The sequence below is a fragment of the Furipterus horrens genome, unplaced genomic scaffold (genome assembly GCF_987537825.1).
Source record: "Furipterus horrens unplaced genomic scaffold, mFurHor1.1.pri manual_scaffold_6, whole genome shotgun sequence".
Taxonomy (NCBI): domain Eukaryota; kingdom Metazoa; phylum Chordata; class Mammalia; order Chiroptera; family Furipteridae; genus Furipterus; species Furipterus horrens.
The window spans coordinates 92,126,361-92,148,169 of NW_028327176.1; the positions used below are offsets into that span (position 1 = coordinate 92,126,361).

The 21,809-nt window shown below is 38.1% G+C and overlaps 1 protein-coding gene across 1 annotated transcript in view; it reads right to left on the reverse strand.

Annotated features, from left to right (window-relative positions):
* The window catches only part of BTBD9 (BTB domain containing 9), a 479,622-nt gene that overhangs the window by 385,372 nt on the left and 72,441 nt on the right, over positions 1-21,809 (reverse strand). The window contains exons 5-6 of the mRNA XM_090280431.1: positions 7,856-8,075; positions 5,178-5,297 (exon numbers count right to left, since the gene is read on the reverse strand). Of these exons, the coding sequence (XP_090136557.1) occupies positions 5,178-5,297; positions 7,856-8,075 (340 nt within the window). The remainder of the gene's footprint in view (positions 1-5,177; positions 5,298-7,855; positions 8,076-21,809) is intronic.

Here is a 21,809-nt window from a genome sequence, read left to right on the forward strand (position 1 = left end):
ATGATAACAGACCACAAGAAATCATCAAAATGACTCACAGATTTGATCACATTTTTTAAAAAGTATAATTTTATATGGCAAGAAGTACCAATAAAACACAAAAAAACTAAATGACCCATGAACATGGACAACAGGGAAGGCACTGACTGGGAGAGGGGCTAGGTGGGGGGCCAGGCACAACTGTAATAGAACAACAATTTTAAAAAAAGAACTAAAAAATAATAATAATAATAAAAACCACACACAAAAAACTAATAATAAATTGTACACTACATGACAGGCAAGAGGAAAATGTCACACACACCTATATAAATACATCTATTATATGTATGCATATATGACATATATTTATGGTACTATATAACTATATGTACATATATATTGCATTATCTATAATATATATCTATGTACCAATATAAGTTATCACCAGCCCCCCCAAAAAATAAATAAATAATCACCCCTGGAGAAAAATATGCATTAGATAAAAAAAACAGGCTTTTCATAAATGAGAAATAATAAATGGCCAGTAATAAAAGATACTCTACCTCACTGATAAAAAAATAAATACAAATTAGACTTCTTTTTACAAATCATAAGTCACATTGACAAAATGTTGACAATGCATGCATTGGTGAGGGTTTGGAGAAGGGGCATTTTTATGGACTATCAGTAGAAACTGGGTATGAATTTACCAGAGAGCAAGATTCATCAATTTTTAAAATATGTAGTACATTTTAATGTTATAATTAAAATGTCATTAAAAGGACACTTCCATTTTGATAATTAAAAACAAAAGGAGTCCTGGTTGGTGTGGCTCAGTAGGTTGAGCACTGGCCAGCGAACTGAAAGGTCGCTGGTTTGATTCCCAGTCAGGGCACATGTCTGAGTTGCAGGCCAGGGCTGGAGTTGGGGGTGTGTGACAGGCAACCAATTGATGTTTTTCTCCCTCTTTTCCTCCCTCCCTTCTTAAGAAATTAAATAAATAAATAAATACTTCTTTTAAAATGATGGGAAGAAAGAAAAAAGCCCAGTTTTGTGTTAACTGAGCTGATCCTTCCTGTGCCATGTCCTAATTATCAAGTTGCACCCTTCTTGACACCCTTTCTGGCCTTGTCTTCAGTAAACTGTGCTCCCCGACTCTCCTCTGATCTCTCTTACAGCCACTGCGGTAAACCTGTCTGCCATCTACTCTTCTCTTCCCTTTACTTTTAGTACCATTGTTCCTCTCGTCAACTCCCAGGTTTTATACCAAGATCACTTGTTTGTAATTCCAACTACCAGCCATACATAGGCTCTGAAATCTATCTCTACACTTCCCACGGATGTTTCAAGTCCTCTTATATTTCAGCAACATTACATGGCTGCCAAATTACCAGTATCATGTTGAGAAACAACCAGAAAAAAACTGAACACCCCCCCGCCAGGGTACTCAATATCTGCCATTCCTTATTCATGTTTTTTGCTCAGTCTCAGGCTCCACCATCTAAGAAAGTGTGGAAGAACTTGATGAGAGCTGACTAGATAGCCAGGAAGACAACCTGAAGGTTAGAGGATTTATGGGTAAAGCAGAAATTGCCTTTTCCTGAGAAAAAGAAAGCTGATAAGACATAGCATGGTTCTGAGTATATATGAAAGATTGTGCCCAAACTGACATGTCAGTTTTCTTCATCCCCAGTTGTGGGGGGTGGGGGGGATGGAATTATTAGTCTAAGTTTTTGTCTACATAGAGCAGTCCCCACGTAACCCGCAATGCATACCTAAAAAAGACCCAGAAACACAGAGTTGATCACGTCCCTCCATTCACTGTTATGGTTGGCGCAGTCACTCTGGCTCTGAAGTCTGACATACTTATTGTCACTAGAAAACATTTACTACCTTGGCCAGGTGAAATACTGACTGAATTACATTCCACAAAATATATGAATAGACATTTATGTTATATATATTTTACCATAATAAAAACTGATTTATGAAAATCAAAATTGGCAGGTTATTAAGATAAATAGGCCTGTTTAACGTGTTTTGGATTACTTTACATGGGCTGGCAATATGGTGAAGTGTGGACAACTACGCTCCAAAGGCAAGGAATAATTTCTTCACAGTGAGAGCCACACTGGCCAAAGATGATGTCAAGGATGGCTCTCTTTCTCTGAAGGTCAAACACTAGTTAAGAGTCTCAGAAATAAGAAAAAATAATAATTTAAAGAAACTTAATAATAAAAACAACTATTTACTGAGCCTGTTTTGGGGCAGGCACTGTGCTCAGTACTCATATGTGTCCTCTGCCAGCTAACCCCCGATGGCAGACCCCATAAAGGGTGTGGTTCTTCCTGCATTTTACCGGTGTAGAAATAAGGGCCCAGAGAGCCATGGCCTCACTAAGACCACAGTGCCAGTATTAGATTTGAGAAGAGCTCTAACTAACTCTACAGCCCACAGTTTTTCTATTACAAAGTGGTGATTTACATGTAGTCCAGCCTGGATTCAGAGAGCAGGCTGGCTCATCTCATACTTCCCAATTCACAGAGTATATATTTGATGTAATTTTTCATCATACATGGCACTCATATCCTTTGAAACTAACCTCAAAATTCAGTTTCCTAAAGAAAAAAGCAGAAAGTAACATTTGCAAACAGTACAAAATAAACCATTTACCACTCCAAAGAGTTTTCCAGAAGTGATATGCATTTTAACAAATACATGGATAAAAAGAACCAATGAACATATGCACATATTAATCTTGAAGAACTCTCTTCATTACCCAGTCAGGGCTTTGACCCCATGAAACCTGTGGTAACATTTAAAAAGTACCTATTGCATACAAAGTCATAATTGACTATTGTGTAAGAATACCAAAAGATTAGACTCCACACGCCTTGACTCCAGGAGCTTGTAATTTTAGTATCAGAGGCAAGACAAGCATGTAAAGGACACTGAAGAACAAAGGTAACATACAAATGTGCAAATTAATGTAATGCAAACTGAACACTTATGTGCTAATGAAATATGCACCCAGTGAGGTTCCTAGAAGGAGTATATTTAGGACATTGTTTAGTTAGTCAATAAATGATTGTGAAGATGAGAAGCACCAAGTATAAGACATCCTTGAATAATCAGTAGGGAATTCTTCTTAAGTTCATTTAAAAATACCACCAAAATTCCAACCTATTACAAAAGGCAAAGTTTATGAAGGAATGTAGTAATTAATGTAGTACTTTAAAGTGGTTATAAATATATATTTTTAATTTTATTATCAAGGCTCCTTCCTTTTCTTAACACTATCTCTAACACCACCTTTTCTCAGTTATTTTTATTTTTTAATTCTATTTTATTGATTATGCTATTGCAGTTGTCCCAATATTTCCCCCTTTGACCTCCTCCACCCAGCACCTCCCTCAGTTTTTCTTGACCAGAGTTGGGAGCTAACCATACCAAGGCAAAAATTAGCATCATGAATACATCCAGGCTCTACAATATATAAAAGCTACACCAACAAAGGAAAGGCCAAACGGGGAGACAAAATAAGGAAAGAGGAGTATAAATAATGCCCTTTAATAAATAAGGGGAAGTATATTTTCTAATAGCCAGAGACTGTAACTGAGGGCATGTTTTAAGATGGGTAAAGCACAGATTCTCTGTCATGGTTTTATATTCATAATGATTTGCTCTGGGAGTCATGTTCTTAGTGTTTCAAATTAAATACAAGCACACAGTCCTTCAGTCCACATCGGACACTTTGGTTGTTATACTGCTTATTTTTTAATCCAATACAACAGTAATAAACTGAGTCAATGCAGACTCAACCCAACCCTTCGTATCAGGGCCACTCTGTTACTTCCAAAGTATCCCTAGGCAGGTCTGAGGTACAGAATCTTCACTCAATTTCTTGTCCCTCTCATTTTAATCCATTCCAAATTCTTCTGATAAAAGAACAATCACCATACCTGAGACACTTCAGTCCCCATTTGGGGAAATGAAATTGATTTCTTTCATTTTTCACACAAGAGGATCCCTGGGCAACAATACTGTCTGGTCATGACCATAAAAAAAATGTAGGCAACCATCTATACTATACCAGAGGCTGAAAGGTTTTGTGGAGTTCCTGTGGTGGAATTCAGCCTGATGTTGCTATATCATAAGCTTAATAAGCATAAGGGTGCCTTCTGACCAAGAGAGTAAGTGTTGTGGGGCACCCACCTGCTCCAAGTCAGCCACAGTGGGAGGTGAGTCAAGATCACAGGTAAGGGTGAGGAGGAACTGAGGAAGGGTCAGCTCCACATTCTCCCTGCTTTACACTTACCATATCCCTTCCCATCTCTTCTTGCCACATCTAACCAATGAACCGGCCTTTGATCCTTTGACTCTAAGGTAAAGGATATCTGAGGGACCTTTCCAAAGGGCAAATTACAAACAGAGAAAACACAACACAATTTTGGGAGCCTTTAACCACCTTTCCCAACTCCCAAATTCATTATTTGCATAGGTTTTGCAGAATTTCATAAAGAAAGTTTAAAATATGGCTTAGACCTAAAAAGAATATGAAATATTAGGATACTAGTTTATCAATAACTTTTGAAACAAACTAACCCGGGACTGCAATACAAAACAACAATAAAAGGTAAGGTGCTCTGACTGAAGGGAGGGTGTGAGCCTGAAGCCCCACCAGTTCAGCCCCCCTTGCCCCAAACCCAACCCCACTAGAAACACCTGCTCTTTCAAATTCCACGGATATCCACTGACCTAGAAAAAGAACACAGATATTCAGAGCATGCACGCTAGCATCCAAAATTCTCCTCCTGGGCCTGAAGACTGCGACAAGGCCTCCAGAAATACTTTCATGGCTTCTGTGGGAAGCCCCCTTACAATAACTGCTTTCAAGGTACAGCATGCAGTTCAGAAAGTATTTCTACTTCTCAGTGTTCCCTGTCCCTTCTTATTCCTTTACATGTCTACTACATAAAAAGATACAAAACATTTTGGATAAACAGCTCCACAGCACACTGTAAATTTTAAGATACTCAATTTTCCATAGTTTCCCTAAGTTTTAGTTGGGATGAATTTGGTAGCTCATACTCTGAAAAACTCTTCTGTGAGGCAGAAAAAAATGTAATCTATTTCTCAAAGTTCAAATCTCTACAAAGAAACATCAAAATCATTTATTAGCTATAAGAACTAACCTGCAGACGCGGGCTGGAAAATATAACTTTTGCCAAGAACGACACAGATACTGTGAATGATCAATTACCCTGATCCAATCAAGTTCATCCATCGACACTTCAATGAAGTATGAATAAGACCTATGAATCAAAAAGAAAAATGGAGAAAAAAGGACCATATTAAAATAACAATACAAAGTTACACTTTAATAAAACATTAAAAGGCACAAAAAATACACTATTCATAAATTATATTTTCTGCTTAACAATCAGATTTGGATAATGATGAAATCTGTATAGATCCCCCATTATAGCATTCACCACAATGTACTGACATTCTCTCTCAGCACCTCTGTCAGCCATATTAGATCACAAACTGCTTAAGAACAAATACCATGCCATATTTATTTTCATATATCCAGGGTCTAGCACGGTGCTTGGCACATATCAGGCATGCAAGATACTTGTTCCTCTTCAAACAGGGCCAGGATGCCTGGCTCTCCCCATATCAGCAGATTAATAAGGCCAGGACAAAGAGAGGGCAGAATAGAAGTAAGTGTGCCTTCTCCCTCTACCTTCCCTGGCCTGGGAGCTCAGCCCTACACCCTCTGGAGGAAAGCTAACTAGAATGGTTCCCCACAGAGGCCATCTTATCTCCCACTCCCACCCTGTCTCCTACCATCCCACACACACATGCAGCCTGCGGAAAAATATATGGCATGAGTGAAGAGATAATAAATGTTTCTTTGGGGTACAACTTAAAATTTGCCAGCTATTAATCTGGCAGTAATGAAAATAGCCTGTCACCCTCCTCTAGTCAGCTACGCTGCACCATTACATGCTGGCCCCATACTGAGCAAATCTATATTCACCTGTCATAAGCCAAATTTAAATTTGAGATGCAGTTATTACTTGTACTGTAATATCAACAGGAACAATCTCAGAAGATTTAGGTGACCATAAATGTCAGCCTGCAACCAACAGTTGTGCCAGAAAAGGTCAGCTCCCTTTGTGTCATCCCCTCGTTTTCTGCTGTCCTCTCACTCCCATTCGTTTTATCGCTCAGTCTCAGTCTGGTTATAACCTTTTACTGAACCTCTCTGGGTTATCAGTAATGCAGGATGTAATTTTATAACACATGTCAGAATCTTTTCAGCTTAAGATTCTGAATGTTTCACCTTTGCTTAGAATGATAACAACTTCTGTGAGAAAAGAACACTATATGGTAAACTTAAATCCCCTGTGAATGTAACACACATCCTAAAACATGGTAGCCTACAAATACTTAACATCATGGAAACAATAATAACTACTTTCAGTTTCAAACATATATTTTTATATCACTTTTACACTATTTCATTATTAATTAAATGAGTGGCTATATGTAAAGCTTTATATAACAGTTCATACCACATAAAAGCAATGAAAGTGCTATATAAATATTATACTATTATTAATCACTCTTAGAAATATGTGAATTACCTCCATTTTGCAACAAACTAAGCATCATATTATATCCAACAAGATATGTATCAGAACATACACTTAATTTAAATAAAAACAAAAAACATAACTTGGCGACCTCGAAGACCCATGCACAAGAACTGCTGACTCCCACCTCATAAAGTTTCCCTCATACTTGGCTTGCATAATCTAAATGGCCAGGGTGGTGGCCAGTGGCACTAATAAGAGAAATGAACTAACCTGTAAGATTTGCAGGGTATCATCACCAATACTATTAAGCCTTTTGTGCCCAGACTCAAAGATGCATAAGTAGGACCTAGGGGACCCTCTGTACATCAGATTTTTGGTATGTAGGGTTTAAGTTAATGATAAGCAGCAATTCGGTTCTTGGTCACCCATACTACTCTGCTACTTTGGCCATCATGGCTGAACCCTAGAAACCACAGTGGGTGAAAGTATAAAAATGACTAGAAAGAGGACATAACCTTGAAGTTGCTGCAAAAGTACGTGGATCCCTAGACTAGAGACCACCAAATTTTTCACAAATTTCTTTTGTTTTGAGGATGATATTTATCCACACACTAAAAAACATTGTTTTTCTTCATCCATAAGATAAAATGCATTTTAAAAGTTGATATAACATCCAAAAGTAATGAATCAAGTAAATAAATAATGAGAACCCATAAGATAGGACACTAGACAACCATATAGAATAACATTTTAGGGGAATATTTTAAAGTGTAGAATATTCACAATGTATTAATTAAAAGTGAAGTTAGCTTTTTACACATCTAATCTTTATTTTGTAAAATTATGTGTGGTTTTATTGGTTTCTATTTTGCGGGAGTGTGTGTGTGTGTGTGTGAGAGAGAGAGAGAGAGAGAGAGCAAGAGAGACATATTATGCATAACAAAAAATACTGATTAGATATATAAAAGATTAATAATGGGTGGTGAAATTACTAGCAATTTTTATTCTTTGTGTTTTTCTCTATGTACTACGTTTTCTACAATAAACAAACATTCATTATTTTTATAAGCATAAAAAGCAAATAAGTTATTTTTCAAAGGAATAGATCCTTCAACTTTTCCCCCAGAATGAAACTTCAAGAGAAATAGCCAAATGACCAGAAAGAAAGAAATCATCAAATCTGTAAAACCAAAGTAGATGGCAACAAAGTGAGGCTACCTCAATCAAATACAATGTTAGTATCTCTCCAAGTCAGATAGACTCACCGGCTATCTCGGTCCCACAGGAGTATCCGTATGTGATTGATGATGGATGGCTGACCTAGCTTAATCTCGATGCCAGAACGGCAGTCATCATCAATTGGATGCCTGGAAAATCCATGGTCCAAATCATAATTTTGAGTATCACCATCTAATAAGGCAGATTTCAGCTCTCCTTTTACAACCTGGGCACCATACTTCATAGTTGCAATGTTTTCTTCTGGTACTACAGTTAAAAATACAAAAAAGTAAGGTCAATGGTTAGTTATTAAAATATTCTATAATTTGGAGGGGAAATGCTAGCATTCTAGCTGATTATAGTATGTGCATTTAATTTTAAAATGGCACAGGCCAAGTCAATGGAAATAGAAGACATGGAAGGTCTATGAAGATTAAGATATCACCCGAAGTTTAAATTTAATGACACCATCATAGCCACAAAGCACTTGGGACTAATGTCATTAAGAAAAAGCTGGTAATACTAGGGAAAAAAAAACATGCACTAGCACAAACAAATCAGCTCTGCTGAGTTCCTTCTATCAGTAGTTTTAATTTAATATCCACTGGACAAAAATAGCAAGTAAGATGGCCTATACCTGTCATCTAGACTGAGTACAATATATAAAAAGCAAAGCAGACAGGTCAGACATCTGGTTTAAAAACAAAAAACAAAAAGAAAATAAAACAGAAAAAGAGGTTCCAATACAGCAGAGCTATTGGTCATACATGGATGTAAATCAATTAATCAATTAATCTACCTTAAAAAATATATGTTTAAAAGAAGGTATATTTTTACTTCACTTGAATATTTTTAAAAGTAAAAATTCAGTCTGTCATCAAAATCAGTATTACAGTTATAATTAAATACCCTCCCTTCTCCAACAGTAGATTTACTAAGTGTTATTTGTTCCTGGGACCCTGAAGTCCTGTATGCACATTCTGCTTCACATATCTGGAACCCATCCTCCAGGTACTAACATTCTATAACTGACACTCTCCATGGAGAGACGAGAGGCACCATAAGATAGATGTCAAGAGCTTGAGCTTCAAAGTCAGAGTTTAAATAGCATCTCCATCTATAACCAAATGCATCACTTTAGGATGTTACCTTCTCTGAAGTTAAATTTCTCAATAGAACAATACCTATCATCCAGGTGTTTCTGCTTTTTTTGTTTGTTTGCTTGGTAGGTTGGTTTCAAGGATTAAATGAGATGATGTTTACAAAGCACATAGTAAGCTCTAAAAACAGATCACTATTATTATTATGAACCATATTTTTAAAAACACAATAATAAGAGAACTAAGCAAATTTACACTCTGTAAAAATAGTAAATTCTCACAGTACATATACATCTGGGCTATCTGATTTGAATAGGGTAAAGTATGAGCCATAATTAGGCTCTTAGGGAAAGGGGGTAATTCTGTTGCTGCTGACCAGTGAAACCATCTCCTCCAGTTCTCTAGTCAAGGCCAAGAAATAAAGGGGGAAATTGAGCTTTCAGATTTAGAAACTTCTGCTACCCTTTGATTTTCTCTAAACATAAGCTTCTTCACCTCTAAAATTTATCAAGCTAGGAATAACACACCAGGCACAAGAGTTTCAAATGACTACCTAAAAGTCTAAAATGGAAATGAAATTCCTAGCACAAGTCAAAGTCATCTTTTGAAGTATATTTCAAGGGTGCTTGAGAACTTTTCTAACCGTTCTTGATACAGATTCCCTGAAAGTATCTTTCATTTCAAAATGGGAATCATTTACACAGTGCAAATTCTCTCATGGTAACTATAATCTCAGTACTTCACAGGATAAAAACAACTCCAAGTATTTTTTTGAAAACTCTAGTTAAATGAATTTAACAAAAAACGTGAACATGAGAAAATTTAAGTCATAATAAAATAATTCAAACCGTAAATATCCTTCCTGCTTTTATTTGTTTATCAGTAGAGAAAAAAGCTCAAAAAATATGCGCAGTGGGGTCGCGGCAACATGGCAGCAGATTAGAAGGATCTTTCTCACACCTCCTCCCACAACCAAACTGGAAATAAAATCAAAGAGGGGAACAGCCACCCAAAATAAATAACCAAAGACTACCTGAAAAAGAGACTTTTAACCATCGACAGCCAGAAACCAATTAGAGACCGGGAGGAAAGAAAGGGACGTGTGAGGGGACAGCCCGTTCCCACGGGCCCAGGTTACGGCATGGCAGTGGGCCCCAGCCGGGGCTCCCAAGCCCAGAGCAGCGCCAGTGCCAGGATCAGATGCCCATGTGGCATCCAGCAGTGAAAGGCCACAGGGTTTCTGTCTGCTGGGGAGAGTCGGAACCACTTTTTTTTTTTTTTCCTTAAAGGGGCCAAAGCACGGGTTTTGTGTTCAGAGCTACTCACCCTGGACTCAGCAACGGGAAGGCGCATGAGAGTCTGGGGTGGGAGGCACTGGGGAGTGACGTGGGGGAGCAGCTGTGGGGATTCCTGTGCTGGGCTATATCTGGATGCCTCAGCAGCCACCTTTCTTGAGAAGAGCAAGCCCCTCTCAGGCGAAAGGCAATTACCCTGCCCTTTGGGGTACTGTTCACCCCACCCTCTGGAATCCTGCTAGCCCCATCCTGCGTGTTTTTTTGTCTGGTTTTGTTCTATTTTTTTGCTTTGTCTTGTTTTGGTGGGTTTCTTTTCCCCCTTTCTTTCATTTTTCCCATCCTGCTTCTTAAATCCTGCTGGGGACATATCAACATACACAGACTCAGGGAGTGTGAGAGACTGGCTTTAGGGTGCAGCTATTCCATACATGTCCCTGGGAACAAGAATGGCCCTTCCCCCTCACCCTCCTGGTTTCTGGCAGATTCAAAATCTGGGCTTTGGAGGCCCCACCCATTGGCCTACTAAGGGCTCTGCCCTGTCAAGTTCACGGAAATAATCTCTGACAGACTCAGATGAGTGGCTCAGGGGCTAGAGATCAGACCCACCATCTTCCTTAAAGCCTGAAAGGCACCTCCCACAGGAGATCCGGGAGGCCCACCCTCTGGATTCCACCAGAAGCCCTCTCAGAAGCGGTCAGGTCAGCAAATAGTCTAAGATGACAGCAGGCCAGCAGGCAGACGTGGATGGAGGCAGATCTTGTGGTACCTTGGGACAACTGCTGATCCACCCCCGGACCCAGTGCTGATGAAAGGCAGCTTTGCAGTGCAACTTGGCCCATCTTGTGCAGAGCCAACCCTGGAGGAAATAGCCACAATCTGTGGATCACTTGTAGGTCCAAACAGGCTGCTGAGGGCTGGATGTGGACACCACCCGACATTGGCATACACCAGCCTCAGACAACATGAAAGCTGTAGCCAAAGGGAGAATCCAGCAGGCAAGCACTAAACTCTGCTGAGATGAATTCCACTCTGTTCTTTTTCATTATTTTCATTATTTTTCTTTTTCATAGCTGTTTTATTATTTTTTAAATTTTTCTTCTATTTTTGTTGCTATATTTTGTCTTTCATATCTCTTACTTTACTCTTATCTCAACTTACTACATTTTTCCCTCATTCTTTCCTTTTCTTATTTTTGTTATTCTTTGTCTTTGTCCCTTTTTCCCGTTTTCCTCTTTCTATTCATTACTCATATTAGTCCTCTTCCTCTTCTCCTCTCATAATCACTTTTCTTTCCTTTGGTCTTCTCTTATTCTTTTTCACACCCCTTCCCTCACTATTCTATTTATCTTTCCACTTTTAATATTCTTTGCTCCTTTGTCATTAATTTTGTTGTTTTTGTGGGGAGGGGTTGATTGTCCTGGTTTCGTTTTTTGTGTTGTTTTGCGTTGTTCTGTCAGCACCTGTACAACAGCAGACAAAATGTGGTGGGCTTGAACCTCTCAGTCAGCCAGCTAGAGAGGAGATCCCATCAGCCAACAGGCAAACAACAATCAGGACCCAAATACAACAGGAGAGCCCACATAACCTACACAAAGGACATTCCTAGAGCACCCAGCTCAGGAGACCAAGAAGACAGCACCACTGCATCCCACAGGACTCCTAAGACATAAGGCCATCCCACTAAGACAGGGAGTCAAAGCAGATCTAGCTAAAACATAGAAACAAAAAAAGGAAACAGCTAAAATGAGGAAACAAAGAGACAATGTCCAAATGAAAAAAAAGGAAGACTATCCAGACAAAGAGCTAAATAAAATTGATGAAAGCAAATTAACAGACATAGAGTTCAAAGTAATGGTTATAAGAATGCTCAAAGAACTTAATGAGAATTACATCAGCATGAGAAATGATATACAAACTATAAATAAGAACCAGTTGGAAATGAAGAATGGAATATCTGACATGAAAAATACACTAGAAGGAATAAAAAGCAAGCTCAATGAAACAGAGGATCAAATCAGCAATTTGGAAGACAAGGTAGAAAAAAATACCCAGTCAGAGCACCAAATAGAAAAAAAGACTAAAAAAGAATGAGGATGGACTTCAGGCCAAGAAGGAGGCATAGACAGACGCTGCATCTCCCTCTACAACTAAGGAGTACAACTACTTCAAAACTGAAGACAACCATAAGTTCCAGAACACTGAGCTGCGTGGAAGTCCAACAAACAAAGAAATAAAGAAGAAATACTCATCCAGACAGGTATGAGGTGTGGAGCTGGGGCAAAGAGGACTCGGTGCGGTAGCAGCAGCAGTGGCTGCAGCTGCAGGCCAGCGGAAAGCATGGTCACACGTTTTAAAAACTAGGGAGGGACACCTGGGGAGCGCTCCCAGCTCCAGACCAGACCATGCAACTCACAGTTCCAGTGCCAGGGAAAATAAAGCCTATTGCTTCTGACTGTAAAAACCAGTGGGGGTTGAGCCACCAGAAGAAACTGCTGGTCTCTCAGTAGAGTCCGCTTGTTTAAAGGGCCCCCACAGTCCTAGAACACTTGCAGACCCACCCACTCTGGAAACGACAGCCAGGGCAGCAGCTAGAGAGGCGCCAGTCCCATATGGAAGTGCGAGAAGTGCTTGGAAAGGGGGTGAGTGCTGAGCAAGCGGCATTGTTCCCTCTCAGACCCCTCCCCCACGTACAGCACCACAATGTGGTGAAATGGGTCACCCTATACTGATGAATACCTAAGGCTCCGCCCCTTACAACATAACAGATGTGACAGCTCTACCTAAAACGCAGAGGCAAACAAACACAGGAGCATGTCAAGATGAGGAGACAGAAAAGTATGGTCCAAAAGAGGGAACAGATCAAGGTTCCAGTGGGAGAACTAAGCGATGAGGAGATAGCCAACTTAACAGATGCAAGGTTCAAAACACTGGTGATAAAGATGCTCACAGGCTTGACAGATGTGCTTAAGTATGGGAGATGCATAGGGAAGAAGTGAAGGCTATGCTAAATGAAACAAAGAAAAATCCACACAAAACCAATGGTGAAGGGAAGGAAACCAAGGTTCAAATCAATGATTTGGAACATAAGGAGGAAAAAAAGTCAACCAGTACAGAATGAGGAACAAGAATTGAAAAAACATCAGAGGCTTAGGAACCTCTGGTACAACTATAAACATACCAACATCCGAATCATAGGAGTGCAAGAAGGAGAAGAGGAAGAGCAAGAAATTGAAAGCTTATGTGAAAAAATAATGAAGGAAAACTTCCCAAATTTGGGGAAGGAAATAGACATACACGTCTAGGAAGAACAGAGAGTCCCAAACAAGCTAGACTCAAGGGGACACATCATGACACCAAGACACATCATGATTAAAATGCCAAAGGTTCAAGATAAAGGGAGAATCTTAAAAGCAGCAAGAGAAAAGCAAAGAGTTACCTACAAAGGGGTGTCTATAAGACTGTCAGCTGATTTCTCAAAAGAAACTTGGCAGGCAAGAAGGGACTGGCAAGAAGTATCCAATGTGATGAAAAGCAAGGACCTACAACCAAGATTACTCTATCCAGCAAAGCTATCATTTAGAATGGAAGGGCAGATGAAGTGCTTCCCAGACAGGATAAAGCTAAAGGAGTTCATAATCTCCAAGCGAAATGTCAATGGGACTTAAGAAAAAGAAGGTCAAAATTATGGACATTAAAATGGCAACAAACTCATAACTATCAACAACTGAATCTAAAAAATAAAAACAAAATCCACCAAGCAAACTAGGATAGGAATAGAATCATAGGTATGAGGATCATTTGGAGGGTTATCAGCTGGGAGGGGGAAGGGAGAGAAATGGGGAAATGGTGCAGGGATTAAGAAGCATAATTGCTTGGTACAAAATAGACAAGAGGAAGTTAGAACAATATAGGAAAGGGTGAAGCCAAAGAATTTATATGCACAACCCACAGACACGAACTAAGGGGGGTGGGATTGCTGGAGGGAAGGGGGGTACTGGGCGGAGGGGAGCAAAGGAAAAAAAATTGGGACAACTGTAAACATAATCAATAAAATATACTTTATAGAAAAAAAAAGAATGAGGATGGCTTAAGGGAGCTTTTGAACAACAAAAACCTAACAATATTCACATCATAGGGATGCCAGAAGGAGAAGAGATAGAAAACCTGCTTGAAGAAATAAAGGCAGGAAACTTCCCCAACCTGGTGAAGGAAAAAGTCACACAAGTTCAGGAATCACAGACAGTCCCAATAAAGATGAACCCAAAGAGACCCACACCAAGATGCATCACAATTAAAATGGCAAAGTTTAATGACAAAGAGAGAATCTTAAAGGTAGCAAGAGAGAAACAGGTAGTTACCTACAAGGGAGCACCGATAAGGCTGTCAGCTGATTTCTGAAATGAAATACAAAAGGCCAGAAGGGACTGGCATGAAGTATTCCAACTAATGAAAAACAAGGACTTACTACCAAAACTACTCTATCCAGCAAGGCTATCATTTAAAATGGAAGGCAAAATAAAGAGCTTCCCAGACAAAAAAGAAAAGGGGGGGGGGGTTGGGGGGAACAGGGGTAAGGGAAATACATTTCTACCAAACTAGCATTGCAAGAGGTGTTAAAGGGTCTGCTTTAAGAAAAAGAAATAGAGAGAGGAACACAGATTCAAAGGGGGAAAAAGGCAGTGAATAAGTACCTATTAATAATAACCTTAGATGTAAATGGAATAAATGTTGTCATCAAAAGACATAGGGTAGCTGAATGGATAAGAAAACATGACCCATATATTTGCTGTCTATAAAAGACACACCTCAGAACAAAAGATTTATACAGGCTGAAAGTAAAGGGATGGAAAAAAAAATTCCATGCATACGGAGACAAAAAAAGCTGGGGTAGCAATACTTATATCTGACAAAACAGACTTCAAAATAAAGGTCCTAACAAGAGAAAAAAACAAGGTCACTACATAATACTAAAAGGATCAATCCAACAAGAGGCTATAACCCTTCTAAACACACATGCACCTAATATAAGAGCACCTAAATATATAAAGAAAATCTTGGAGGACTTTAAGGAAGAGATCGACAGCAATACAGTCATTGTAGGGGATTTTAACACATCACTAGCACCAATGGACAGATATTCCAGACAAAAAATAAACAAAGAAACAGCTACCTTTAATGATACACTAGATTGAATAAATTTAATTGACATTTATAGAACATTTCATTCCAAAGCAACAAAATACACATTCTTCTCAAGTGAACATGTATCAGTCTCAAAGACAGACCATATGGCAAGACACAAAATCAGTCTTAACAAATTCAAAACAACTGAAATCATGTCAAGCATTTTATTGGATCACAACAGCTTACAACTAGAAATCAACTGTAATTTTAAAAACTCAAAAAGATTCAAATACATGGAGGTTAAATGACATGTTATTAAAGTAACAAATGGGTCAACAAAGAATCAGAGAAGAAATCAAAAAGCACCTGGAAACAAATGAGCAAACAATAATCCAAAACCTATGGGACACAGAGGGAAGTTCATAGCATTACAGGCCTTCCTAAAGAAAATAGAAAAATCACAAATAAACAACCTGACCCTACAACTAAAAGAACTGGAAAAACAACAAACAAAGCCCAGAGTGAGTAGAAGGAAGGAAATAAGATCAGAGCATAAATAAATGACAGAGAGACTAAAAAAAACAATTCAAAACATCAATCAATCCAGGAGCTGGTTCTTTGAAAAGAAAAACAAAATTAAACCTTTAACCAGACTCATCAAGAAAAAAAAGAGAGGGCCCAAATAAAATTTAAAAAAAAAAAAATCAGAAATGAAACAAGAGAAGTAACAACTGACAGTAAAAAAATGCTATAAACAAGAAAGTGTCCATAGACACATGAAAAAATGCTCAACATCATTAGCCATCAGGGAGATGCAAATAAAAACCACAATGAGATATACCATTTTACACCAGTCAGAATGGCCATCATCAACAAATCAACAAACAACAAGTGCTGGCGAGGATGTGGAGAAACGGGAACCCTACTGCACTGTTGGTGGGAATGCAGACTGGTGCAGCCACTATGGAGAACAGTATGGAATTACCTCAAAAGATTAAAAATGGAACTGCCTTTTGAACCAATGACTCCACTACTAGGATTATACCCGAAGAATCTTGAAACCCCAATTCAAAAGAACTTATGCACCCCTATGTTCATTGCAGCACTGTTTACAATAGCAAAGTGCTGGAAACAGCCTAAGTGCCCCTCTGTAGATGAGTGGATCAAAAAACTGTGGTACATTTACACAATGGAATACTATGTAGCAGAAAGAAAGAAGGAACTCCTGCCATTTGCAACAACATGGATGGAACTAGAGAGAATTATGCTTAGTGAAATAAGCCAGGCAAAGAAAGAAAAATACCATATGATATCACCTAATACAGGAAACTAAAGAACAACACAAACAAAGGAACTAAATAGAACAAAGAGCAGAATAGCAGTCAATAGGGGGGAGGGGAGAGGGAGAGAAGGGGGATAAGTAAGGGAAGGGTTTAATTAAAGAGCCTGTATGAAAGACTCATGGACATGGACAACGGGGAGGGATATGATTGTGGGAGAGGGGGTGGGTTGGGTGGGGGAGAGAAATTGGGGGAAAAGGGGACAACTGTAATTGAAAAACCAAAATAAAAAAATTAAAAAAAAAAAAAAAAAACAAGAAAGTGGACAAGCTGAGCAAAATGGAAGCATACAGTCTTCCAAAACTGAATCAGGAAGAAGCAGAAAGCCTGAATAGACTAATAACAATGAATGAAATTGAAGCACTGATCAAAAAACTCCCAGCAAACAAAAGGACTTGACTAGATGGCTTCACAGGTGAATTTTACCAATCAGTCAAAGAACTAACACCTATCTTTCTCAAACTATCCCAAAAAATTCAAGATGAGGGAAGACTCCCAAACTTTTTTTATAAGGTCAGTATTATCCTAATTCTAAAACCAGATAAAGGCACAACAAAGACAGAAAATTGCAGGCCAATATCCCTGATGAATATAGATGCTAAAATCCTCAACAAAATATTAGCAAACCAGTTCCAGCAATACATTATTAGATCATATGTCATGACCAAGTGGGATTTATCCCAGGGACACAAGGTTGGTACTATATTTGCAAATAAATAAATGTGATGAATCACATAAACAAAATGAAAGACAAAAATCATATGATCATATCAGTAGATGCAGAAGAGCATCTTATAAAACCCAGCAACCATTTATGATAAAACCTCTCATCAAAGTGAGAGTAGAGGGAGCATACCTCAACATAATAAAGGCCATATACAAAAAACCTACTGCCAACATTATACTCAATGGACAAAAACTAAAAGTGTCTCCCTTAAGATCAGGAACAACACAGGGGTGTCTGCTTTCACCACTCTTATTCAACATAGTATTCGAAGTCCTAGCCACAGGGATCAGACAAGATGAAGAAATAAAAGGCATCCATGATGAAAAAGAGGAAGTAAAACTGTCATTCGAAGACAACATGATATTGTACATAGAAAATCCTATAGGCTCCACAAAAAACTAGTTGACCTAATAAATGAATTTGGCAATGTAGTGGCATACAAAGTCAATATTCAGAAATTGATGGCATTTTTATACACCAATAATGAACTATCAGAAAGAGAAACTAAGAAATCAATCCCACTTACTATTGCAAGAAAATAAATAAATAAAGTACCTAGGAATAAATTTAACCAAGGAGGAAAAAGGCCTGTACTCAGAAAACGACAGAAAATGAAGAAATTGAGGAAGATACAAATAAATGGAAGCATATACTGTGTTCGTGGACTGGAAGGATTAACATCATTAAAATGTCCATACTACCCAAAGCAATCTATAGATTCAATGCAATTTCCATTAAAATACCAATGGCTAATTTCACAGATACAGAACAAATATTCCAAAAATTTATATGGAACCAAAAAAGAGCCCAACTAGACTCAACAATCTGGAGAAAGAAGATCAAAGTTAGAGGGATCACAATACCTGAGATCAAACTATACAATAAGGCTACTAAAATTAAAACAATTTGGTACTGGCATAAGAACAGAACATAGATCAATGAAAGAAACAGAGAGCCCAGAAATAAACCCAAATCTTTATGATCAATTAATATTTGACAAAGAGCATACAATGGAGTAAACACAGTTCTTCAATAAATGGTGTTGGGAAAACTGGACTGGTACATGCAAAAAAATGAAATTAGACCACCAACTTACACCATACACCAGAATAAACTCAAAATGGATAAAAGACTTAGATATAAGTTGTAACACCATAAAAGTCCTAGAGAAAAACGTAAGCAGTAAAATTTCAGACATCTTGCATAGCAATATTTTTGCCAATATATCTCCTAGGACAAGGGAAACAAAGGAAAAAATTAACAAATGGGACTACATCAAATTAAAAAGCTTCTGCATAGCTAATAAACCATCATTACAATGAAAAGAAAACTGACTGTATGGGAGAACATATTTGCCAACGATACACCAGACAAGGGTTCAATCTCCAAAATATATAAAGAGCCTATAAAACTCAACACCAGGAAGACTAACAATCCAACTTAAAAATGGGCAAAGGACTTGAATAGACACTTCTCCAAGAAGGACATACAGATGGTCCACTGACACGTGAAAAAATACTCAATATCACAAGCCATCAGAAAGATGCAAATTAAAACCACAATGAGATACCACCTCACACCCGTCAGAATGGCCATCATTAATAAATCAACAAACAACGAGTGCTGGGGAGGATGTGGAGAAAAGAACTCCAATGCACTGTTGGTGGGAATGCAGACTTGGTCTGCCACTCTGGAAAACAGTATGGAGTTACCTTAAAAAATTAAAAATGGAACTGCCTTATGACACACAGATTCCACTGTTAAGAATATATCCTATGAATCCCAAAACACCAATTCAAACGAATATATGCACCCCCATGTTCTTAGCAGCGCTATTTATAATAGCCAACATTTGGAAATAGTCTAAGTGCCCATCAGTAGATGAGCAGATAAAAAAAATCTGGTACATTTTACACAAGGGAATACTTCACAATAATAAAAAAGAAGGAATTCTTACCATTTGTGACAGCATGGATGGAACTGAAGACTATTACACTAAGTGAAATAAGCCAGTTGATGAAAGACAAATACCATATGATCTCATATACAAGTAGAATCTAATGAAAAAATTAAACTAACAAGCAAAATAGAACCAGAGGCATAGTAACATGGAACAAGGTGAAAACTGTTTGAAAGAAGGTGAAGGGATTAGTCAAAGAACATGTATGAATGACCCGTGGACATGGACATGAAAAACAGCGTGGAAACTAACTAGTAGGTGGATTGGGTGGAGGGGAGCAAAGAAGAAAAAATTGGGACAACTGAATAGTATAAGCAATAAAACATTTAAATTTTAAAAATATATAGGGTGGTAGGAATTAAAGGAGATAGTAGGTAACAATAATAGTTTTCTTTACCTTTGTCATTTTTGATGCATTTTAGAAACGTTAAGGGAAGAATTTAAGCTTTGAAGTTTCATAGCTAGGTGGCAGAAACAAGGCAAAATCTGAGTGGTACGGGGTTAATTATGCTGTGTGTTTCTTTCATTCCTTACATTCTTAACCATCTTTTATTGAACTCTCTGTTACTGGGGTGGCCAAAAGTTTGTTTGTTTTTTTTCCATAAGATGGCTCTAGTAGCATTTAGTTGTCTTTAATTTCATTCAAAACAATTTTGTTGTATCGTGACAGATGTCATATCAGTGTGCATTTTTTTAAAATTACCAAAATTGGTGAAGTTTTGTGTAGCCATTTTAAGTTGAAGATGGAAAACATGCAACGTTCTTGCACATTATGCTTTATTATTTCAAGAAAGGTAAAAGCGCAACTGAAACGCAAAAAAAAGGTTTGTGCAGTGTATGGAGAAGGTGCTGTGACTGATCAAACATGTCAGAAGTGGTTTGTGAAGTTTTGTGATGGAATTTTCTCACTGGATGATGCTCCACAGTTAGGTAGACCAGTTGACACTGATAGCAATCAACTCAAGACATTAACTGAGATCAATCAATGTTATACCACATGGGAGATTGCTGACATATTCAAAATATCCAAATCAATATAGTTATTGGTGAAAATGAAAAATGTGTCTTTTATGGAAAAAACTAAACAAACTTTTGGCCAGCCCAATACATCTAGGCTGATACAGTTGTTCATTCCTAATGGATCATTTGGATTCAAACTTAGCTCTCTCATGACCCCTAAAACATCTTCTCCCCAACCTGTTTTCCCTGAAGAATGATGGATCCTCCCTTCCAATAAGTGTGGCATCACATATGACTTTCCTGACAATGTCTGTCTTTCCTTAACTTTCTTGTTGTCTCCACTCTCTGCAGGCCTCCTTCCCATGTTGCGCAGGGCCAGTCCTCAAGCATCACAAAACAGATAAGGAAAATAACCCAGGTGGGAGATTATCAAAGAGCCTCATGGGTCATGAGTCAGATTAGCTCTTTGGTTCCAGCTCAGGCATCAATTTCACTCAGTAACTTCAGGCAAATTACTTATAAAGATCAAAGAATGGAAACATAAGAGCTGAAAGGGAACCTTCATCCTAGTTATTTAAAAGGGAAAAAAATCCGAAGCTGCCTTGTATGTGCTGGTCCATGTTGGACTCACCCCTCTAGCTGTTCACCATCTAATGGAGCCAAGAGTTCGTATCAGACATGAGCTGCGTCCCCAGATGAACACTCAGTAGAGATGACTTGTGAAAGCCCTGGTTTACAGATGAAGATACTATAAACTATAGTTGTGGAGAAACACTAGTAACAGAAGTCAAAAGAGCTTTAAAAGTATTAATGGTTTGTTGTTACTGCTGTCTACGTGTGATAGGTGAGACAAGTTTTAAATTCTAGTTTAGAGGCAAGGGATAAATTCATTCGGCCGCTCATTTATTTTGAAGTCTAGATTCAGGCACTGTACTAGGTGCTAGAAAAACACAGAGAAAGACATAATTACAGCCCTCAAGAAGCTCAGTCTAGCAGGAGTCTAGGCCTAAAAAGCAACAATTCTAATATTACAGTGGCAAACTCCATTGGTCTAAGATACTGGAAAATATGGGAATAGATACATGTTACCATGTACCTACAGCACAGATTTAAACACACACATACACTTATATGTTACTCAATAACTAAGAAGACCTATGAACAGACTGACTTTTACTTAATAAGGAAATCCTGATGATGGAAGTTGTGACATAAATCCTGCTGTAAACATGAAGAAACAAGAAATTATTGTTCTCTTTGCCAAAGTCTAAAATCTGAGATAAGCAAAATAAAGTATAATTTCATCTGAATAGAAAAAGCATTAATTTTCAAGGCAGAAATAAATATCTCTACAGCTAAGACAAAACTAAACATTAAGAGAATTGTCTGAGTACAAGTAGCTCAAATACCCTAAGGGGAAAAAAATATTATCATGAAAAGTTAATTCCTTTTCCCCAGGTTTATAGACAAATGCTCATCATTATGTATGTACAAA